We start from the raw sequence: 25,102 nt of genomic DNA, 5'->3' as shown, positions 1-25,102 counted from the left end.
TTACTCCACCACCATTGCTTTTCCTGCCTGAAGTGCAAGGCCCCACACGCTGACCTCTTTCATAGTTTATGGACATGCCCATCTATACAGGCTTTTTGGAAGGTGGTTGTCACATTTGTCACCACCCGTCTTGGACTTCCCTGCTCCCTCACCCCCCTTTGGTGTATATTCAGCATTGCAACAGAAGAGCCCCCAATACGATCAGCCACTGTCAAACAATTGCTAATTTATGTCTCTGCTGCAGCAAGGAAGTCCATTCTCCATTGCTGGATAGTGTCACGGCCGCGGCGGCGTCCCGCGTTCCGGGCCGCCGCCGCGACCGCTTCCTGCCCCATGCAGCAGCCGGTGTCCATAGTCGGGGACCCGGCGCTGCTATCACCTCGGCCCCGGGGGGCGCCTCACCTCTCCACGCTCCTGTCTCCCGCTGTGCCGGCCGGCGCGCGCGTCCCCGCCTCCTAGGGCGCGCGCGCGCCGGCTGTCTCAGATTTAAAGGGGCAGTGCGCTCCTAATTGGTAGTTGCACCTAATCACTCCCCTATAAATCCCAGCATGCCCTGTCCCCTGTGTTGGAGCCTCTACCCGACCTACCGGCAGAAGACCAAGACTCGGCGGATGCCTTCTCTGCCGAGGTGTACCCTCTCTCCGTACCCAAGACTAAGGTCGTGTCCTCTCACCACCGGGAGAACTTACAGAAGGTCCTCGTCCACAGACCCACAGTCCCTTGCCATGTTTTACCGCCTGATCGCCTAGCACCAGTCGTCACCTCCTCGCTTCAGAGAGTACCCCCCGGAAAGACTCATGTTCACCCTGCGCTTCGAAGAGGTATTTTGAAGTGGGGTCATTCCTCGTTGGAGGCCGGGCACCCTGGAGTCCGTAAGACCGGCCAACGGATCTCTCGCCACTACTGGTGGCCTAGTCTGTTTCAAGATGTCAAAGACTTTGTGGCTTCCTGTGCCATCTGCAGGCAAGAAAGAGGGGGAGGCCAAAGGGGGGGGGTACTGTCACGGCCGCGGCGGCGTCCCGCGTTCCGGGCCGCCGCCGCGACCGCTTCCTGCCCCATGCAGCAGCCGGTGTCCATAGTCGGGGACCCGGCGCTGCTATCACCTCGGCCCCGGGGGGCGCCTCACCTCTCCACGCTCCTGTCTCCCGCTGTGCCGGCCGGCGCGCGCGTCCCCGCCCCCTAGGGCGCGCGCGCGCCGGCTGTCTCAGATTTAAAGGGGCAGTGCGCTCCTAATTGGTAGTTGCACCTAATCACTCCCCTATAAATCCCAGCATGCCCTGTCCCCTGTGTTGGAGCCTCTACATGCTTCCCATAGCGTTTGGCCCAGCTCCCTGTTGTTCCTGTGTCCTGTCCGTTACCTGGTCCCAAGTCCCTGTTCCTGAGTCCTGTCCGTTACCTGGTCCCAAGTCCCCGTTCCTGGTTCCTGTTCCCCTGTCACTCCACCTGTTCCCGTGTCCAGCCTGTCACGTGCTCTCTCATCTGCAGACTATTGCCTGTGCCATCTCCTGCCACGCCTCGCCTGCCGACACCAGCAACCAAGCCAGGGGTAGCGACCTGGGGGTCGCCTGCCGCAGCAAGTCCATCCCGCCTTGCGGCGGGCTCTGGTGAAAACCAGCGGCCCCTTAGACTCCGCTCCCTGGTGAGGTTTGTGCCATCGCTGGTGCCGGTCCAGTGGATCCACTACTCCGGGCGTTACAGATAGAACCCTCTCCACCGACAAGAAGGCTCCTTCTTGAGAAACTAGTTAATCTCTTCCGTATGGACTGGGTACAGGCCTCTTTACTCAAAGAAAAGAAGGTCCAACATTTCTACCTTACATGGTCTAAATTACTCCCTCTCATCCCACTGCATGTAAGAGACAGACTGAAGCAATTCTTCCACAATACAACATGGTATTTAGAACAGAACATTAGTGGTAGAGACCCATTTGATTTTCATTGACATCAAGCCTCACTGCTGACCTCATCTCCTTCCCCAAAATGCTGCTCCTCCTCCTTTCCTCCGGGTGCCCAGAGCCAGCCAACCCCCCCCCCCCGCCCCTGAGTTGTCATGTTAAAGGGCTAGTGCGGCGGTAAAAAATTATTCACAGAATAACACACATTACAAAGTTATAACATGTGTCGTCAGCCGCTGAGCCGCGATTGGCCGAGCACAGTTATGCTCAGCCAATCGAGGCTGAGCAGCTGATGGCGCGGCCGGCACTCGGAAGATCGAAGGTGTTCGGGCCGGCCGGCTGAAGATGACGTTTGGCACAAGATGGCGGACGCGTGTCGGCACGGATCAGGTATGTATAATGCACTACACTTCTGGGTACACGGGTGGGGGTGGTGGTACACGGGGAAGGGGGCCATTCACAGACATAACATACATTACAAAGTTGTATAACTTTGTAATGTGTGTTATTCTGTGAATAATTTTTTACTGCCGCACTACCCCTTTAAATGATTTATTATAATATGCTTTATCTTTATGGGGGGGGGAAAAAATGTGCTATCATATTTTTGTTTTATTTGTTGACACTATGCTCATTGGATTGTACTCCTATATTACCTTTGACCTTCCCCTTTCCTTTCTGTACCCCTTCCCCTTTGATGCTGTTGAAAAAATTAGATAAAACAGGGTTAAAAAAAAAAATGAGTTGAGCCTGACAAAGGGGTGTGGCTTATTGGGAAAGGGAGCTCGGCATGGGTGGAACAAGCAGTGTCTTAAAATATATGCTACTGTATGCTGCGGGAGGTGTTTCACAAGAAGGGCATGTTGGGACATATGTTAGTGGCTGGAAGAGAAGTGATCCTGTGGCACTGGAAATCGATTGAACCCCCTTCTTTATGTGAATAGTATGCTGATAGGAAGGGTACCTACAGGTAGCAGGTGTGTTCAGATCCCTTACAGATGTATACATGAAAGAAATAGATGTTAGAAACCTGTTATGCATCTTCTCCTCTGTAAGCAAAACTTACAGATTCATATGTGACCCATTATACGAGTACATTCTAGTAAAACCTTTTTATCCTTTAATAGCTTGATGGAAAATATTATAAAAGATAATTAGCTCCAAAGCAATCCCCACCTTCCCAGGAAGACAAGGAGCCCAATGCTCTGTGAATTACTTCTAATTAGCGTCCGGTGACCTGATTCTTACTATGAGGAATAATGCCGATTTTTATAATTAGTTTAGGAATACTCTCAGGATTAGTCACTTCCAAACTGCTACTCAATTTTTTATTTATTTTCCCTTTTAGACAATGCACATATAAGGTATTGAAGGGAAGAAATGTGGTGCATTGTACAAAAATGAAGCAAACAGCCACTCACTTATTCTTGACTTTTCGGGATTCCCTCCTCTTTTCTTGTTGCAGTTGTTCAATCTTCTGCTGCATCTCCTCCTGCTTAGCAATGATAGCGTGAATCATTGCCATAGCTGTGTTCACCTCTTCCTATAGAAAAATAAACCTTTATTGATAAAGGGAAGGTAAATGTTTAACAGGATTAATGATGGTTAATAATAATGTTATATGAATCCGTGCATAGTGCTAAAAAAAAAGGTTAACATTATCTGAAACACTGTGAGAAAACAAGCAATTTCTACATTAATTTAAGGGAGGTCATAGTTTTTATAGGCTGGGGCAGTAAAAAACAAAACAAAATAAGATCATTGTGCATGATCTTAGTGGTCACGTCCCTTGGTTGCAGCATCACATAGACACCTGACGTCACTGCTGCACTTCTGGCAGGGGACACTGGAGCAATGGCAAATTAAGGGGTAAAAAACAGCAGCAGCAAAGCAAGAAAGGGGTTAACCTTGAACCTTAACCCTGTTAGCTTTGATCTTGGTTTTGGGAATAGTGTAGATCTTTTGAAGAAGAAAGGCTGTCTCAGAGATTGCAGGTACATAGCCTAGACTTGCCCTCTCTTCCCCTCTTCTGCACATAGCAGTAGGTAAGACCTGCCCCCATTTCCTGTGTTCTGTCTTGATCTCAATGTTACTAGAGACAGAATTTCCCTAACCACAGGCAATGAACAGTGGATTACAGAGAAACTTTGTGGCCAAGACTTTAAAGGGATTGTCCAGTAAAAATCTTTTTCGTTCAAATCAACTGGTGTCAGAAAGTTATATAGATTTGTAATTTACTTCTTTTAAAAAATCTCAAGTCTTCCTATACTGATTAGCTACTATATGTCCTGCCAGGGCCAATTCTGGGGTCTCTGCCGCCTGAGGCAAACCTCAGGCGGCCGCCCCCTCGCTGGCGCCCGAACCCCCCCCCCCTGTAGCAAGCCTAACACACAGAATCCCCCCCCCCCCCCGGAGACCCGATCGCTACTAGCGCTCACCTCCCTGCATCTGGACTGGACTGCTCCGGATGCTCCCTCCCGTTGCTGCTGCTGCCACCCCTAATGGGAGATCGCCTCGTCCGGACCTGCGGAGATCCCCCCGGAGACCCGATCGCCACAGCGCGACCCCCTTTGACCCCAGGCACTCACCACAGCGGCAAGGAGAGCTGCTGGGTGATGTTGCGCAGTAGCGGGAGCCCGGCAGGACAGCGGTGAGCGTGGGCGGCAGGACAGGTAAGCGGCTGCTGTCATTTTTGTAAAGTGAATCTTAACAAAATTACAGCAGGGGGAACGTTCTGACGCCCCCTGCAGGACCGCATACTCTGTCGCCTGAGGCGGAATGCTCATTCCGCCTCATGGCAGAAGCGGGCCTGTGTCCTGCAGGAAATGTTGTTTTAGTTTTAGTTCTTTTTGATGAATAAAGTGATTTACAAAAATGTTAGGAATCACAGACACAGCACAGTCATTAGATCCCTTTCACTATTGTTACCTTCAAGTTGTTGAGAGAATTTTTCAGCTCTGTAACCTTCTCTTCCATGGTACAGCGACAGCTCTTGACCTTCTCCTCCAAGGCATATTCACCATGCTGAATTCGGGACAATTCCTGCATAGCCTCTGTAAAGCCCGTCTTAAGTTCAGATGCCAAAATCTGCAACTAATAAAATATTACAAATTTAGAAAATTCTGAAATGTTATGTGTTACAATTTATATTTTCAGTATTTTAATATTGAGTTTTTTTTAATTTAAATTATAAGGTTATATAAAAAAGGCGACAGTACACTGTCACCATTTTTGTCGCTAGAATGCAGCAGTGTCCAGCCCTATTCCTCAAAACAAGGGAAACCAAAGGGGGCCTGATGTTTTTCAGGACTGGGTCATCGGGCCCCCTGATGCGGCAGGCTCGGTTGCAGCTGCTATGGCTGCTACAGTAGTAGTTACACTCCCTCATCCAGCACATGCAACAGCACTGTGACTTACTTTATAAACAGAAGCCAAAACACAAATGTGAACAAAGCCTGAACATATAAATTGTCCCTGTCACTTTAAATGTGGCAATTTGGGTAATTTTGTCACTTTCTTGTTTAAAGGGGTTATCCAGTGTTAGAAAAACATGGCCACTTTCTTCCAGAGACAGCACCACTCTTGTCTCCAGTTCAGGCATGGTTTGCAGTTAAACTCCATTTACCTTATTAGAACTGAGTTGCAAAACTCCACCCAAACTGAAGACAAGAGTGGTGCTGTCTCTGGAAGAAAGTGGCCATGTTTTTGTAGCGCTGCATAACACCTGTAAAATACTTTTGACGTATCAAATGGACATGTCAAAGGCTCTGATCACATAGCTCCCAAGTGTCCCTCTTTTGGAAGGACGGTCCCTACTTTTCACCATTGTCCCGCTTTGACCCTTAAATGTCTCTCTTTTGGACCTAGGACTTTAATTTGCATATTATTACCCTGGTACCCACTGCCAGAGGGGCGCCTTAAAGAGCCGGGTACCAATAGTCCCAGAGCATCAAAAATAGCGTTCCTGGACAGGAAAGAAGCAGGCTGGTTTCATTAGCCTGGGGAGGGCCAAAATAAATGGCCCTTCCCACACTGGTACTACTCGGCTGCTACTGTTTGTCTTTTTACCTTGCTTGTTTTAAAAATGGGGGAAACCCTACACTCTATTTAAGATTCCCCCATTTCCATAACCAGCAGCCTAGTAGTACCACGGTGGGAAGGGGCATGTTTTTTTTTTTGTCCCTCTCCAGCCTAATATGATCAATATCACCTATTACCTGTTAGATATCAAAGAAGAAAAGTATTTCCAGCAGCTCATCGAAACCATAAAAAGGACCCCAACTTGTCGGATGGGAATACACATGAAAATTATGACGGATTCCCTTTAACCGCTTAACGACGTAGGGCATATATTTACGCGCTGTGGTCGCCTCGGGGAGTTCAAAGCGGGGTCGCTCTGAACCGCCACGGTCTTGGGTGGTGCATGTAGCGGTTATTAGCGACACGGTCCGATCACCGTGCCCGCTAATCAAGTTTTCACATGGAGCTGTCAAAGTTAACAGCTGGTTCTGAAAGCTCATGCAGCCCGATCCATGGTGGTCTAGTGGGGTGGATCGCCCCTCCCCCGGGACGTTGTCCCAAAAGAGCGATCCACACATCTGTAACCTTTGGGGGGAAGCGGCGTAATATCCCGGCTTGGCACTCGATTGCTTCTGGCTGCAGCAGCGGGAAGCAATCCATTGCCTATCTCATTGATCTATGCTGTATAACTTTACAGCATAGATCTCAATGAGAGATCAGTGTTCTTATACTAGAAGTCCCCCAGGGGGAATAACCCTAACCCCAGGGGGGATTCTAGTATCAGTGTAAAAGAAAAAATAAAAGTGTTATTACTAATAAAAAAAAAAACTCCCCTAAAAGTGTGAATCACCTCCCTTTTCCCATGTTATAAGTAAAAATAAATAAAAAAAATTTGGGTATTTGGTATCGCCGCATGCGTAATCGCCCGAACTATTATTTATCATATTCCTGATCCTGATCTTTTGGTCGCATCAAATCCAGAATAATTGTAATAAAAAGCGATCAAAAGGTCGCATATGCGCAATCAAGGTACCAATAGAAAGAACACATCATGGCGCAAAAAATTACTCCTCACACAGCCCTAATAAACCAAAAGATAAAAGCGCTATAAGCATGGTAACAAGGAACATATTTAAGTCATCACATAAAAGAAAAGTTATACATGTTACATATCATTGTAATCGTAATGACTTGAGGAACAAGTCAGTTTTACCCTAGGGCGAACGACGTAAAAACAAATACCCCCCAAATAAAAAAAATAAAAAATTTTTACAATTTCACCACACTTTGAATTTTGTTCTGGTTTTGCAGTGTACTTTATGAAAAAATTCAGCCTGTCATTGCAAAGTACAATTAGTGGCTCAAAAAATAAGGGCTCATGTGGGTTTTCTAGGTGAAAAATGCAACTGCTATGGCCTTTTAAACACAAGGAGGAAAAAAACAAAAGCGCAAAAATGCAAATTGGCTCTGTCCTTAAGGGGTTAATATAACCTCCAGTGACCTGTTATACTGTACTACTTTCATGCTTTTTACATAAAGTTGTCTTGGCTACCCCCTTCCCCCATTTTCTGATGCCTTTCACCCTATTGAGTTCAAACTCTATGAATAAGAGTTCTGAATCTGTTGCAGTAAAATCCATTTGCAGCCATCCAGACAGAAAGATTCAAGGTAGAATGCATCATAGAGCAGCAATACAATATCCTCTAAAATACAATATACAGCAAAAACAACCGTCATAAACCTAAGAAATCATCATAGTAAAGACTATTCGTAAGCTAAAACTAACCTCGAGTATTATTATTTCATGTTATCTTACCTGATATATCTGTGCGGGCAAGGTGGTTACAGGAACATTTTCAGTTTCTCCTGTGTGAGAAAAGAAAGACATTGACCTATAAAACACACGTTGAGCACAACTTGAAGTAGGACTGTTTTTACTGTAAGCATATGGTACACCATAAAGACATCATTTCATTACCTCTGGGCTTTCCCGCACTGACGCTCACATCAATGTGAAACACGGCTGCCATTTACAACAGAACAACATCTAAAGATTTCACCTTATTAGCCAATGGGGGCAATTGTAGTCCATCATCACAATACTGATATTATTATTAGTAGTAGTAATAGTAGTGGTAGTAGTTGGATCAATAATAGTAGTAATTGGCAATTAGTGTAAAGACTTAATACAAGTATTACAATAATTACTTACTTTCTATACAAAAAGTAGTAAGTCTACTAAAAATATTATCCAATAATGTTTCATCAGTGACAATCCTATGCAGAGGTACATGAGATCACCATGCTTACAGTCAACTTGTATTGTTCAGAGCCATTAATAAAACCATACTAGCAATACTGTCATGTAGGACCTGGCTCATCCAGTCAAGTCTATTTCAAGCAGTAAATGGGCGCCAATAGGTTAGTGTCGGAAGAAGACCAGGGGCTCACCCTTCTTCCTAGTCATATTGTGCATATTGTGAACCAGACAGCTGAATTATCTGGGTGTAAGATGGAAGGTTTTCGAGATGCAGCTCTATAGCTGCTAAACATTAGCAAGAACTGGGAATATGTTTCTAATAGTCTAGAATGGATGACCTGGGTCGATGACTGTACCCCAGGAATTATTGCTATCTGTGTCACCCTCCTGATTCACCCTGATTTGTTTTTCATAGAAACATAGAAGATTGTCGGCAGAAAAAGACCACTGGGTCCATCTAGTCTGCCCTTTTAGTATTTTCTTTCTTATTATCTTAGGATAGATGTATGTTTATCCCAGGCATGTTTAAATTCTGTTATTGTAGATTTACCAACCACCTCTGCTGGAAGTTTGTTCCAAGTATCTATAGAAACTCCTTTGGTAGAGGGAAAGTCTTCAGGTTGGGGTCGGCCTTATCGGGGGTGTCAGCTTCAATTAGGCAGGGCATAGAAGGCAGGGGGAAAGAGAACCATTAGTAATTATGTGGTCCCATCAGTCCTTCTTCTTTTATCTCTGCCGGATTGAGAGAGGTTGTGGTATGGCAGTATTCAATAATCACATGGGTGATAAATGAATGTGTTTTTATTAGAGACGAGCGAACATACTCATTTGAGCTTACTAGTTACTTAAGTATTGTGGTACTCCCTACTCGATTAAATACGACGTGGCAGTACGCCACTACTGAATGCAGAGCAGTCGAGCAAGTGTTGACATGGATAGCACATTACATGGCCATTCAGTTTGCCACCACACACTCTGAGATAACGGTTCAGCAGGCACTGGAGAAGATGGTGTCCACCGAACCCCCAAGCGTTGTGCTGCTGATATCTCAGGGTAGTGAGGAGGGGGTGGGCAACAAAGTAACTGGTCCAACTGGTGAGGGGGAGGGATCTTCAGCACCAACTGCAAGAGGAAGTGGTGTGGCCAGAGGCAGAAGGCCATACCAAGTGGTCCTGCAAGTGTTCCCCAGAGCACTCACTTGTGGAGGGGGAGGTCTTCTGCCATGTGGCATTATTTTGATGAAAGTGCTAAAGACAAATAATCTGTCCTTTGCAAACTGTGCCGGGTGAAGGTCAGCAGGGAAGCCACTACCATCAGGCTTACCACCACCAGAATGTTCCGGTATATGCCAACGAAACACCCAAATAGCTGGGATGAAGGCTGCGCTCCTCATGGAGCACTTGCAGGTCACACCACTGCCTCCCGCCTTGCACCAGCTCCTCTTGTCCAAAATTTTCAAAGGGTTACACCAGGCTCTTGCCTACAAAATATCTAAGGGGGTCACACAGGGCTCTCGCCCACAAAATTTTTGGCAGGGTCAGAACAGGCTCTTACCCACGATATTTATGGGAGTCACCTCCAGGCTATCTCCCCAATTGTAAGGAGAGTTGCCCCCAGGTTCTTGCACAAAATTACCATTACTAGTTTGTGTAGCTTGAGTTCCCCCTTGCAAGGCCATTTTAACAGCATTATGGGCCCCTGGGCAGAGCTGTGAACTGCCCTTCCATACACACACATACACATGCCACACATTGCTCCTGTTGTATTATTGGCACCACAAGTTCCAGCTACCTCCTTCCTATGGAGTACAGAACACAGCTGGATGACCTCCCCTGTATGTAATACCTCTCCTACTTGCACTCATCACCATCACTCCCAGCATCATGAATGCTTCCTATCTGGTGCACTGCAACCCTCAGCACAATAACCTCTTCAGCCTGCAGCACCAGGCCCAGAGGTCCCAGCATCTTGGGCACGCACCTCCAGCCCCTCTTCTCAGCTCTAAGTTTCCTTACTTGTAGTAATTGCGGTGGGGGTCGGTCTTATTGGGCCTCTAGTAAGTGTAGGAGGGGTTGGGCCTCTAGTAAATGTGCTGGGGCCCTCAGAGCGCACAAGGGCCCCCTATAATTCAAGGGCCCAATAGTAAAAGTGCCCAATAGAAAAAGTGTAAAAGTTGTGTAATTGCATGCTCCTGCTGCTGTGCCAGTTCTATTTCCATGGTGTTTTCATCACTTTCTAAGGTTTTCAGGTGCACTATGGTGTCACAGTACAGAGAAAAATAATAAAACATGCACCCATGCACAGAAATGATAAAGACGAGATGAGCTCACGAGCACGCTTAGATGCGTCCACATCTAAACACTTTGCATTGGATTACCGGTGGCTGAAGAAGTTGGATGCAGCCCTAGGAAGTCCTGCCTTAGCCCTGCATCCAATTTCTTCAGCAATCTTCAGTATTCAAATGCAAAGCGCTTGGGTTTGTGTCTGAGCACACGGGTAATAAGGAGATAAAGTAAAATTATAATGCACATACAGTAGTTATGTCACAGAACAGTAAAGGTTTACATTATATGGGTGCATTTTAGACCCCAGGACTGAGGTGCAACTACAACTTCTGAACCCTTTATAGTTACGGCACTGAATATTCGAATATATAAATATATGAGAAGCTTAAAAATTGACTTCTTGTACAGTAATTTATATATATATATATATATATATATATATATATATATATATATATATATATTATATACAGTAATTCAAACTTCCATGATCACAACTGCTACCTTTTAGTATAAGGCAATATTCTGCAAAAGGGAAAAACTGTAAATATCCTATGTTAGTTCACTTTCATGCAGCAGTATTTAGATCATCACTTTTGCATTAGTATTCATAAGCCAAAACTAGGTGTGGGTCTAGTACACATTTAGGCTATGTTAACAGTATGTGAAAATGACGGGCATATTACTGGATGGCTCTCATTCCAAATGACGGACGTCTATCGGTAATGACGAAAAGACGGACGCAAAATCCATTTGTGGGATCATAGCCTCAAATCTTTTCAACATAGTTTTTACTGTGTTCCACCTCTAGTTTTTGCTTACGGATACTGACACAGACCCCTACACCAGCCTGTATCCGCTTAGGGTATAACAGGGAAACTGTATTACTATTGAAAAGCTCACACCGATAAGGGGGCTGGTTCAATAATAAAATATATATAGTGAAGTATAGTAAAGAGTTAATGTTGAAGTGCTGGCTCACTACTGCGTATAGTTTACAAGAGCCACATCATTTCATATCGATGTCAGTATAATATACAAATTGTGCAGTTAAATGTATAGAAAAAGCAAAACACTTAAATATTCTGAAATTTTAGGACCCAAGTGTGAATTAGAAATATGTTACCTTCTTGTTTGTTTGAGTCCATGGCTGGCTTTCCCTGTTCTGAAGAATCACAGATCATCCTTTCACAGAGCTACAATATTCTGTTCTCATGGGGCAGCAGTAACTATCATGTGAGTTCAATGAGGTTTCATGACGGCCAATGCCTGTTTTCATAAAAAGGATAAAGGGTTTATTGAGATTCTGAATGTAAAGAATGAAAATGTTGAACTCACATGCAGTGACATGCTAGCTTATGATAGTTCGGCTTATATTCATGGGAAAGTCAGATAATCATCTATGGAACTGGATCCTCATTCATAGCACATAAACCATCTGCATGCTCTGACCATCATTTCTTGATATAATAAGCACCAATGCTTCCTAAATAAAAATAAATATACTATACTGCATTATAATAGTATACTATACTAAAATAAAGGCACACAAAGCCGGAGTCAGGTACTTTTGCTATATGAGTTATTGAAGTTGGGCCAATAGGTTACTGTTTCTCCTTGAGGAGAGCGCCATAAAGACACATGGAGACTTATAGGCCATTCATGCTTCACTGAGAATTCTGGGAAGGAGGATATGCAAAGCAGCTCTCTAACACCACCTTCTAGTATAGTGTCTGGCTTGGTTTATTAACTCCTCTAAGTATGTCTTTGGATCTAAAATGAATAGAGGGGTTACTAGAAAGTATGTTTCATAGAGGCAACTCCTACAGCTGCTATAGGAACAGTGCAAAAATAAAGAATCCTCTTCCCTATACATTTGGTTCCCCCTCTCTATAGGATCTAGGATATCGCAAGTAAGGGTGAAAGAAAATGTCAACATGATTTAAGAAGGGACATTCAAAGGAACTAAGATAGCAAGTCATTCTGTGCATGACTTGTCCCCTGAATCTCATATTCTTTCATGTAATTGCTGTGCATGCCCATTGCCTTGCCCACTGAGTATGTCTGCTTTAAAGGTAGAGAAGGTGGGTTCCTTGGCTGCTTTCCCCCATAGAAGGTGCTATGCCACTATCCTGATAGATCTAAGTTGACCCTTTGTCACAGACCCATTACTAGTATGCATCCAGTCTTGAAGCTAAAGGAATTTGTTGGCATAAACCAACCTTGGGAGGCAAATGGAAATTTGATTAAAACTAAAGTGCCAAACAGAGCTTTACCATCCTCCACAATAAGTAATTAGAGCCCATGTGTACATAAAATAGAAAAATAAAAATAAAGCAGGGGCGCACACATGTGTGGTTAGATCCTTTAAAAACTTGGTAAGAATCAAAACAGCTCTGTATTGCTCACCTGGATCAGTTGTGTTGTTTGACACAATGAAAAATACAGTATACGGCTATGTTCAGACTACGTAACTACCGTAGTGATCACGGACGTTGTTGATCACGGCCGTGATAACGTAGTGCTGCCACTGAGGGAATCTCGGCCAGAGTGTATACACATAGTATACACTCCGGCCGGGATCCCTAGCAGCGCTGCAAGAAACTGACATGTCAGTTTTCTGAGGCCGCTATTCAATGAATAGCGATGCAGAAAGCGGTCAGTTCACACAATGGAGCATGCGGCTCCAACCACACGCTCCATTGTGACCAGTGGGGAATTTGATGCGGGCGACACTAAAGATGATCCGTCCGGTACTGCAGATCTAATGCAGATCTTCTCTGCAGAGACACCATCACGTGTCTCGACTTCAGTGAACTAGCCAGACCTTCACCCGGGAAGGAACAACCAAGCCAAGGAATGTCTCCAATCAAAGAAATCACCCAAGCAAGGTATCCCTCTACAGACAGCTATTTTGGGGGTATTTGCCCCTGATCAGTGTGGAGTAGAATTCTGGCTAGTGGGAGCAATGACTAGTAAGTGCATGCAGAAGGATGCTGGTTGACCTCGCGGAGATCAACCAAAACACAGCAGAGACACCATCACGTGTCTCGACGTCAGTGAAACAGCTGTCTGTGGATGGATATCTTGCTTGGGTGGTTTCCTTGATTGGAGACATTCCTTGGCTTGGTTGTTCCTACCCGGAGGAAGGTCTGGCTAGATCACTGAAGTCGAGACACGTGATGGTGTCTCTGCAGTGTTCTTTTGCATATTTGATTTCCCAGGGGGCAATGTTCTAGAATACACTGACCTCAAGACACATGATGGTGTCTCTGCAGTGTTTTGGTTGATCTCCCCAAGGTCAGCCAGCGTCCTTTTGGGATGATCTTCTCTGACACCGGCCATTTTGGGACCCGGTCGGGTCACAGAACAGCCGGTGTCTCACGCCAACAATGGATGGGGATCTGCTGCCACCACCCTCTGTAACACCCTCCTGGGGCCATTAAGTAGATCAATCGGATGAAAGTAGACAAATGGATGACTTTGAAAGGCGCTTGTACCATTCAGGACCCAAGAAAAGTATATCTTGGATCCTGAAGGAAATAAGCGCTTTTGGAAGCCCTCCATTTGTCTACTTCCATCCTGTTGAGAGCCCAAGTGTATCGTTTTGTTAACGATAGGAAACCAATCTGGGGCTAGATCATCATGTGAGAGCCCTCAGGGTACATGCTGAAATAATCATGCATGCTTGTTGTTTGAAAAGGAGGCTGAGAGACCAAGTCTATACAACCAGTGAGATATAGGACACATGATTTCTTGTTCTGAGTAGATTAAAACTAAATCGTATTCTCACACTGTTCTTACCTAAATCCTCCTCCCCAAGTCCCATGCTGGGTTTATTGAGAGATACGCAATTCCTAATAAATCTGACAAATGTGAGGCTGCGGTCTCAGAAAGCTAGTTCTGTGCTGGTGCAGATTTTCGCCATGATTTACACTCCGCCTCCATGCTTTGCCACACACCCCTGTCCGCCCATCAGCTAAACAGGAAGCACATCAACAAAACTGTTTGTTAAGACAGCGCCAGAATTGTGTCACACATTGGGCATAGTGTCACATCTCAAGCCACATACCCGCCACATACTCTTTGCAGGAGGTAAAGTGTCAATAAAGTGTCAATAATGTGGCACAAGTCTTGGGAGACTAATTGTGGTGCAAATTAAAGAAGAACTTGTGCGCATGCTGACCGGGGTGATCACATTTCCATGGCGCAGTGTTATTTCTGTTTTTCAAAACCATTCAAGTACGGGGAACGAGGTAATTGTTCCCCGGACTATTCTAAATCTGCAATTAGACCTTGACCAATCAGAATGAACAGGGAGAAGTGAGTGCTTAGAACATTCTCTTCCACCTCTAAGTTATGTGACTACGACCAGGGCCGATTCTAGGTTTTCTGCTGCTTGAGGCGAGAATTGAAAAGCCCCCCCCCCCCCCCCCCCAAATTAATGAATAGTAGTTAAGAAATCTATGTAGCCAACTGCATAAACAGATATATACATATATAGATATGTACTAGTAGCAATATACAGCATATATATACCAATAATGAATACATTGCACGGATATATTCTTTTTATGGCGTTCACCATGCAGAGAAGTAATGCCGTTTTTGTTTATATAGTTTCTATAGTTCACACTATGGAATACGCTCAAAAATTTCAGAGTCAATGGGACAGGTGGAACTTTAAGTGGAGTCTGCCGCACTGTCTCCGCTTGAAATTTCTGTGCGTATTCCATAGTGTGAACATACACTCATAGTTATATATATTCTTGTTTAGATTTTTTTATTTGAAAAATAGGGAAAAGTAGCGATTTGCATTTTTTATACAGTGGATTCATTTTCACAGTACACTGCACTAATAATGTAAGTAGTGTATACTAATTCTTATGGTATTATTACAGTGTGCGGCTATAACTATGGATTCTAGGGGTTTTCTATTGCTTCTATTGCATCTAGTAGATGTCACATCCCAGGCCAGCAGTGAAGGAGTCAGGAGATCAGGCTGTATGGGAGGGTACAGGGCACACTGCTGTGGTGCTGGGCCTTCCTCCCCTTCCTCTCTGCTTCAACACAGACAGACAGCAGCTAGGAGACAGCCGCCCCCAGTGACTGGGCTGTCCATCTCTGAGGGAGAGAGGGCCTGAGAAGGAGGCAGAGGGGTATGAAGAGGCAGAGGTGCCTGGAGCTGTGCTTGCAGACCGGATGCAAGCTGAAAGTGAAAGTAAGGGATTGTGCTGCCCCCTAGTGGAGTAAAGAATCTGCCGCCTGAGGCAGAAAGCTCAGTCTGCCTCATGGCAGAAACTGCCCTGACTACGACTACCAAAAACATTTCTGTATGCAATGCTTTAAAATGAATCTGTAATGCTGGACAGCGCCCCCAAACCTCCAGTACTGTTTGGAAGTTCTCAATCCATACCTGATCCCGGGCTTCCCTTGTCTCCTGGTGCTGGTATTCGAATAAAAAAAACCTTCTTTTACTCCAGCATCTCTGTGTCAAAGAGGTGGGCCTAGAGCATCCATACCCTAGGCCTGCAGCGCCTTTCTCCCTGCCTTTCTACTTTGTAGGAATGCCCCAGGGCTGGATCTTTATTTTTAGCAGGATGTCTGTATTGCATTTTTCTGTGTTTTAGGGGTGTTTCATTCAGTGACAGCAAGCACATGCATGCTGAAGAAGGACACTAAGGAGTTAAGTATGTACATGACTTTTACATACATGAGGAGGCGGCCTGTCAGTTTCCGCCATTATCTCTGGGTGCATCAGGGCCTTGCCAAAAATCTCACCATGTCTGTCATCAGCCACTGAGTTGCTCAGGCTTCTCTCCACCAATGGGAGCCCTCTCCCTGTAGCATTAAAGGGTTGTTGGAGCAGACCTGGGGAGCTTAGTTCTGTTCAGTGTTTACAGTTTGTGAGCTAGTTTTTACCAGTCGTTGTTTCTGTGGATATTAGCCCAGCAGTATCCAGAGCCAAAGCATATTCTTTAAGGGGCCTGGCTGCTGAGGGAGTCATTTTAAAATTCTTTAATGAAGTCCTGCAATCTGCAGTGTTCCTAGTCCAGTCAGAGGTTGGAGAAGTAGCATTTCGCCAAAGTGCCCCTCTGCACGTCACTGAGTCCTGTTAGCAAACGTCGAAGGTCAGCCAGAGTTCCTTTGAGTGCATTGTACTTGTGGATGTGCCTCTTTGAGTACTCATCTCAGCATAGACAGATTCTCGACCATGAGTACTGGTTTTCTCTCTCAATCATTAAAGTCATCGCAACCAAGCCAAAGTTGTCAGGGCCCTCTCCAGAAGAGTACACTCTGGACATTGCCTCTCCAGGTAGCCCACCGTCTTCACCCTTTTTACTTTCTTCCAAGCCAACAAACTCAAAGACCACATTCCTGATACTCTAAAGTCTCAGTATACCTGCTAAAGCAGTGACCAAAGTATTCTTAACGAGAAACTATCAGCATGTAACCTGCTGATATGTCCTTATGACTCACGGGGCACTAAGGATGAAGGTAAGGGTTGTTTTCATGTACTTTGTAATTTAACCACAATATTCATTAGCAGGGGACAGCTGGGGCAGATTTGTGCACCTACACAAAAATTACCCTAAATGCCTCGTGAGTAAGGATATGTTCACACTAATGAATAGGCACTGAATTTCAAGCGGAGTTCACGTCGTTGACAGGTCCAGATGAGAATACCCCTAATGTTGAGTAATGTTCATACTACATGTTTGACTGGAATCTACTGCAGCTTTTGCTTGTTTGTTTTGTTGTTGTTTTCTCCCTCTCCAATAGTTATTTTTTCACTTGTTATACCCAGCAGTATCACCACCACTTTGTAGTCAGCCATGTAATCTATCTGTACAGTCTGAGCTCCCACAATGCACTATTTTCTAGATCAATCATAGTTATAAACTGAAAGGAGTGAAAATCACGTGACTCAAAATCAGTATCAGATATGAAATAAAAAGTTGTTACAAGGTTCTGCAACATTTTCTGTAGATTATAACTATGGTATATTGTAAATTGTTGCTCAGTTCATTAAAGTTCCAGCAATTACAGTAAATTGTATTAATAGGAAACACATTCACTGCAATCCTTCTTTATTAGACAAAGCCAATGGAAAATATACAAGCAATTCTGCAACCTAATCACTATCGTAAACTATCGGCAGTTTTTTAGTGTGTTAGCTTTTTTGACCTTTAAAAACTAATTTTCTCATGCTAACTTTATGGATGGCTTTTAACTAAGTAATCTTTAATTTGTGATGTGTCCCTAGGTCTTTCCTGGATAATTGCTTTCCATTGGCTCTCATCCAGTATATATAGATATATATATATCTCCATAACAGTCTTACTTACTATTATAGTGTAAGTGACTGATATGAATAAAAAAAAGTCACAAACATTAAAAGGGAACTCCACATAAGGAAAAAATGTTTTCTATAAAAGTACATTAAAAGTTATATAGATGTGTCTATACAATGTATTACCGTATCTGTGCGGTTCTGCCACAGTGGTAGCTGATAAAAAAAAACAGGAAGTGAAGAAAAATGGCCTCTGTGCCAATTCACATTGTCTCCTGCTCCCACTGCTCTCCCACCTTAGGAGACAAATCTTCCATGCCTCTGTCTCACATTGTGTGTGTTTGCTGAGCACAGGCTGATGATGCAGACAGGGGGCAGGGCGTGATGTCACAGGAGGCATGGCTGGATCTCCCAATCCCCTGAGTCATTCACCATCTATCACTTGCCAGAAGCAGCTGCTGCAACTTCTCTGGGACTGTGATGAACAGCTGAGGGAAAGCAGTGCATTCTGGAACCAGTACTGCATTCTGGGAACTGCTCAACCAGGAAGTACAGAAACACAATACAGAACAAAAAAAACCCAAACAAATGGATTTTTGGTATAGATACTGAGATAGTTAGGTAAGTAATGCTATATGCTTCTGCAGAAGTTTATTTTATTTTTTTATTTTTTTAATAAATGTATATTTATTGAAAGTTTTCATTTTTACAACAGAGTAGAGAATAACAAAATATCAAGGAGGAGTTTGGTCAGACATATCCAAATTAAACAGCCATCAATAAAAGTACAACCGTGATTCTGAGAGCTGTTACTTATGGAGGCCAAACAGCACAAGGACCATAACCGAATGGAGCACATCAAAGAGAGACGTTAAGAACATATAAGACACAGACAAGAGAGACTAAAAAGACACAACATGGTAAAGAAGTAAAGGATAAGGAGGGGGGGGAGGAGTAGGGGGGAAATGCAAGAAAAAGCAGTCTCAACCAGTCAGTGGGACGTAGGGAGGGTGTAGGTACCCCAAGGGGACCAAATACGGTCAAAGGTGTCCAGAGTATTGTTTAGTGGGGCCGTCAAGCGCTCAAGAGCTCGCAGCTCTTTGATTCTGACGATCAGGCAGTTGAGAGATGGAGGGGCAGTTTGCTTCCAGGACCGGGCAATTAATGACTTGGCCGCTGTCAACATGATCATAAGCAATTTGGAGGCCTTCTGCCCGAGGGTTTTAGGAGGCAAACTAAGAAGGCAGAGAACAGGGTCTAAAGGAATGTCCTTCCCAAAGATCCTAGTGGCCAGTCCACAGACTTCAGACCAGAAACCATTAATAAGGGGGCATTCCCAGAAAATGTGAAATAAGGAACCCCCCCCCTGACAGCGCCAACATAGCGGAGAAATAGAGTTGTTCAACTTATGGAGCAGCTCTGGGGTATGGTACCACATCATCATAACTTTGTAGTTAGCTTCCTTACAAGTTGTACATATTGATGATGAGGCCGCTTTATCCCAGACAATCCCCCAGCATTCTGGGGAAAGACTCCGGCCCAGAATCTCCTCCCACTTGTCCATATACTTGTGCCGAATAGGAGTGTCGCCTATCGGGGAGTTGAGGATGTTATATATGGCAGAGATAAGCCCACTAGTGGATGTTCCCATAAGTACCAGCTGCTCGAAGGCCGTGGGCTTCGAGACAGTTAGTGTCCCCAACCGCGTCAGTATTAAGTGACGTATCTTCATGCCACAACAGTTCTAAATAGCTGCGGACAACTGGGCGACGTTCCCTATACTGTAGCAAGTGCAACACAAAACAAGACAAGACAAACTCACACAAAAATAGAATAGTCAGTGGTCAGGGTCGGCAACAAACGGGCAGCAAAGGTACAAAATCCGAATTCAAAAGCGAGGTCGAGGTCACAGAATCCAAAGGTCAGGTAGACAGAATACACACGGTCAGGAGATGCTAGGTCAAGGCACTAGAAACTAAGCGCTATCACAGGCAGAGAACATGAGACAGAGTAAAAGACTTATAGGACTAGAAGTCCCAGCCCAACCAAAATACTGGCAGCTAACTGGGCGAGTCAGCTGTCAGTCAAATTACTGTGATTGCAAACAGCTAGTGCTGATCAGCAGGTGGAGTGCAACACTGGACACTGCTACAACCAGGAGTAGCAGAGCAGAGTATAGCAAAAACATAAGCATGCTGCTATGGACGCTGAGCCGAACACACGGCCCGAGTCCTAACACCAGAAGTGGGTTGAAAACACAGAAAGGCTATGATCCCCCAAACTTAAAGTTTGGGCAACCCTCCCGCTGGCATGTCCCAGACAGCATTAACCTGCTTAGAATGGTTATGCTCAATAAATGCTTATACCTCTTAGAACACTCTTCCTCCCCGGTACCACAGACCTTCTTCAAACAGCTAAATAAGATGCTGCCACCCTTTGTCTGGGGACAAAATAGATCCAAATTGAAACTTGCCATGTTACAGAGGTTTAACACACAAGGTGGCATCAGGTGGCATGCCTGATTTTTACATCTACTGTCTGGCGGGGCAGTTGCGATACTTAATGGAATGGACCAAGGCGGGAGTTTTTTTCAACAAAGAGCACCATCTTGCTCACTACCTGGGCTTGCAACAATTGTGGCCAGTACTGGAAGGGAAAGCCAAGAGAAAATGGTTCCCACTGCATAGACTGGCGGCACAGGTGTGGAATGCTGCCAAGCGCCTCTCACAGTTCACGGATCATATGCTGGATTGCCCTCTGTAGCATGACCCTCACCTGACACATCTCACAGATAACTTAGACCTGGCCTTCTGGATTTAGAAGGGTTCACTTACTAGGTGATGTCATTGATGGCAATGATGTCATTGCTGCAGGAGGCCCATGATCTGCCTCGTCATTCATTTTATAAATATCTCCAACTGCGTCATGCAGTCGTAGCACAGTTCGATATCCCCAATAAAGCATACTCTACCCTCTTAAAGGGATTTTTAAATCACAGGGTCCGAGGGGTATTATTTCTGCACTTTACACACATCTCATGGAGCCAAAATTCAGGGGTCCCCACTTCCTGTTGAGACCAAATGGAAAGAGCTAATTCCATCAACGACGGAGGAGGAATGGGAGGAGGCGTTAGCTTCTCATACGTTAGTTTCCCCTGCGATTAACAATAAACTTTCCCAAGTATTCATCTTTCATCAGTGCTATTTAACCCCGGTTAGACTGCAAAAGATGGGTACATGCCCTATTACAGAATGCCATAGATGTAAGCACCCCAGATTCCTGCAAGGTAGATTGCATAAGTGCAAAAAAATGGCAAAGTGCAAAACTGCACATTTTTGGTCATATCAAATCCTAAAAAATTATACTAAAAAGTGATCAAAACATTTCATATACACAAGCAAGGTACAGATGAAAGTATGGAAGAGTTGTAGTCTTATAAGGTGAGTACATTCCAAACTCTATGGGGGGGAAATTAATCAAACTGGTGTAAAGTAGGATTGGCGCAGTTGCCTCTAGCAACCAATCAGATTCCACCTTTCATTTTCCAAAGAATCTGTGAGGAATGAAAGGTGCAATCTGATTGGTTGCTAGGGGCAACTAAGACAATTGTACTTTACACCAATTTGATAAATTTCCCCTCTATATTTTAACTGGAAAAGTTGGGGGGTGCCTTATACGCCGGAAAATATGGTACATAAAGCCCAGATAACTAGTAGATTCTACATTCTTTCTACTAGAAGAAACTAGAAGAAAATACATAGCATAGCACCGGATTATTTTTTACTGTAAATTTTTCCTGTCCCAAAGAGTTAACTATGAAAATGTATATATATATTTTTCAAGGTCTAGAAGATTTATATGTGGTGACAAAGTTTTATTAAAAACACTTCTTATAATTAGTGTCCTGTATAGAATGAGGTTAGACAATTCCTCCAAAAAGTCGCCAATGATAATATTGATTTCTAAGCTATTAATGAAACATTCAGCTCACCAGAAGATAAAATGAAAAATCACTAAAGGTACGTTCACACATATCCGCTGCAGATTTCACGCTGTAGGTTTCAGCAATTCATTTATTATAATTAATGCTTCAGCATAAAATCAGTGAGGGATTATGAATGTGTGAACATACCCTAAAAAAGGTTTTCTATGTTTTAATTTTTACAATTTACACCAAGTCAATTTTTTAGTTTACTTTTTTTTTGTTGCCTGTAATGCATCAACAAGTAGATTTTTTTTTTCAGGTCACTGTTTACACTTTTTAGACGATAATAAACAGTGGCCCCAAGTAGGGAGCCTAGTGTATTAATGGGGTTCTCCAGTTTCAGAAAGCTATATTGATTTGTAAATTACTTCTATTTAAAAGTACTTATCAGCTGCAGGAAGTGGTGGATTATTTAAAGTCCGACACAGTGCTCTCTGCTGCCACCTCTTTCTGAGACAGGAACTGTGCAGAGCAGTAGCAAACCCCCATAGAAAACCTCTCCTGCTCTGGGCAGTTCCTGTCATGGACAGAATGTCAGGAGAGAGCACTGTGTCACATTAGAAAGAATACACCACTTCCTGCTGATAATTATGGGAAAACTTGAGATTTTTATATAGAAGTAAATTACAAACATGTATAACTGACACCAGTTAATATGAAAGAAAAATATTTTTGCTGGAGTATCCCTTTAACTCAGAAATGTATAATTAGGTGGTGTGGTCCTTTTTAAAGGGGTAGTTTGGTGAAAATCTTTTTCTTTAAAATCAACTGGTGTCAGCAAGTTTTATAGATTTATAAATGACTTCTATTTAAAAATCTAAAGCCTTCCAGTACTCATGAGCTGCTGTATGTCCTGCAGAAAGTGGTGTATTCTTTCCATTCTGACACATTGCTCTCTGCTGCCACCTCTGTCCATGTCAGGAACTGTTCAGAGCAGTAGTAAATCCCAATCCTCTCCTTACTGGTGCTACCAGAAAACAACTCTTTAGGTCTTATTCACACATCCGCAAAATTTGTCCTCAGTTTAGAAAATGTAAAACCCATTGGTCCAATAGCGTAATTTGGTGTAGGCAGAGGGGGCAGACGCTCCCGGGCCCACACAGCCAGAGGGCCCGCTGAAGATTTTGCAAGTTAATGCTGTCCTCAGAAGCTATTGCTTTTGCAGACAGACTTAACAAATGTCTACTGGCTGTAGGTGGCCCCTGGCCAGCAACCAGTGCTCCTGGGGGGGCCCACAAGACTACTGAATGTTACAGGGCTATGATCATACAGTTGAACGCAGCAGGGTGATTGACAAGACAAGGAGAGCATTGGCTCTCCACCCTGCCAATCACTGTTGTGGCCACAAGAGGCTGTTCCCTCCCTTAAAGCTGTGGGGCATGGGTGATGTCGTTTGTGCGCTCACAGAGCAGGGAGAAAGTTCACATGAGAAGACTACAGTACTGCAAATGCACAGCAGGTAAGTATAGCTTTTTTCCCCTTAGTTATAGAGTAGACCTATAAGGGTGGGCGGGGCTAACTCCTGGGAAGGATATTATCTATGGGGGTTGGGGTATGGGATGTGCTGGCTAACTGAAAAGGGGGTACCTAATTTGAAGATACAGTCTACTCACGGTGGTGGTGGTATCTAACCACCAGGAGGATTACCAGGGAGATTACAGCTGAAGAAGGGGGTGGCTGCATGGGAATACATACCAGGGGGTTTACCTACATGAGATGGTGCTGGAGGGGATACCTACATGCAGGATACTACCTTTGGGGAGGGGGGGGGGGGGAATTGCCTGCACAAAGAGGTCTAAATGCTAGATAGATGCACAGAGGGGAGTCTAACTTCTGTATAAGGGCACAGTGGGCCCTAACTACTACTACTACAAGGAAACTGAGCGAAATAATAACTATATTGGGGCACAGAAGGCCTAACTACTATATGGATGCACAGAGAAGCTGAATTTCAATATGAAGGTACAGAGGGGCCTCACTTCTATATGGGGGTGCACAGAAAGGGTCTACCTTCTATATGAAGGAACAAGGGGGATAATCTACTATGTTAGGGTATAGATGGTGGCCCTTTTACTATATGAAAGCATAGAGGGACCCTGCAAACTATATGAGGGCTAAAACTGGGTCTAATACTACATGGAGGCGTAAATTGGCTGCTCTCATACACCATGTACACCATGATTATCGGGACTGATTTCTCCTACATTTTTAATGTATTGTTTTTATGAATTAGTAAAGTAATTATTCCTTTTTATTTGCCTTTTGTATATAGGTTATTTAGTATAGTTGCCTTGAACTCCATGGGACTATTTATTGATATTACCCAGCATTTGTACTATATATTTACTCTATTGGTACTGCGGGTATTCCCTTTGGGTGTTGTCTATTTGGTCCTTGACCATCAGCTATGGTGTAGTCCTGATGCTGCCCAATAGATATTAGACAGACAGATATGAGATAAAGAGATAGAAGAATGGATGGAGGGCTAGATAGAAAACAAAAACAGCGCCATAACTTCCTCTAGGTTGTTTGTGGTATTACAACTTTGTTCCATTCTCTTTTAGTGGAACTGAGTTGCACTACCACATCCAAGCTTTGGAGGGGAGTGGCGCTGTTTTGGGAAAAAGGCAGCTATGTTTTTGCAATGCTGGATAACCCCTTTAATTTTTACATGGTAACATATGTAAAATGTAGAAAGTCTTTTCCACTGTTCTCAGTCCCTGTTCACTATGTAGTAGAAAATACCCTTAATGATACGGAAAGCAGTGTCATCTACTGAGGTTTCCTATGGGTAACATAATCGGTTGGGGGCCCACTGAGACTCACTGGCCCCCCCTAGGCTGAACCCCTAGCTACGCCCCTGCATTGGTTGCTATGGCCTCATTTACAGATCCACAATACGGACATGTGAATTAAGTGCATACAGTGTACTTAAATGAGATGCTAAATATACAATACAAAGCTTCCAAAAGGCTCAACTGTACAGAAACTGGAGTAAAAGAAGTTCTGTAACAATTATTCTATTCATTTTTGCTTTTATGAGCTGTCATACACACTGGATTAAAGTGAAAATCATGAATTCAACCAAAATGATCAATCGTCAGGTAAAATTTAAGAGCGTTTTAACTAACCAATGACTGTCACTATTTAGAAAGAGGTCATATATTACATTTACTGACAATAATCAAATGAAATATTTTTCATCTAGGAAAGAACTTTGGCCCATAAATGATTTTTTTTAGGAAGGAATGTTCCGCTTGACATTCTTGCCACTTTTGCTCAGTGTGAACGGGTCTTAAAGATGCAGTAGCTGTTACTCAAACACTTATTTGTTCAACAGCTATTTTTCCTAATCTTTCCATAC

General features: G+C 44.0%; 1 protein-coding gene across 1 annotated transcript in view; it reads right to left on the bottom strand.

The window, feature by feature from the left end:
- Positions 1 to 25,102, bottom strand: part of ARHGEF33 (Rho guanine nucleotide exchange factor 33) — a 61,157-nt gene that overhangs the window by 17,030 nt on the left and 19,025 nt on the right. The window contains exons 2-5 of the mRNA XM_069954982.1: positions 11,586 to 11,728; positions 7,731 to 7,780; positions 4,823 to 4,987; positions 3,316 to 3,437 (exon numbers count right to left, since the gene is read on the bottom strand). Coding sequence (XP_069811083.1) covers positions 3,316 to 3,437; positions 4,823 to 4,987; positions 7,731 to 7,780; positions 11,586 to 11,643 — 395 coding nt within the window. The 5' untranslated portion in view covers positions 11,644 to 11,728. The remainder of the gene's footprint in view (positions 1 to 3,315; positions 3,438 to 4,822; positions 4,988 to 7,730; positions 7,781 to 11,585; positions 11,729 to 25,102) is intronic.

This window comes from Dendropsophus ebraccatus, chromosome 15, assembly GCF_027789765.1.
Source record: "Dendropsophus ebraccatus isolate aDenEbr1 chromosome 15, aDenEbr1.pat, whole genome shotgun sequence".
NCBI lineage: Eukaryota > Metazoa > Chordata > Amphibia > Anura > Hylidae > Dendropsophus > Dendropsophus ebraccatus.
This window is presented reverse-complemented; position numbering and strand designations above follow the sequence as displayed.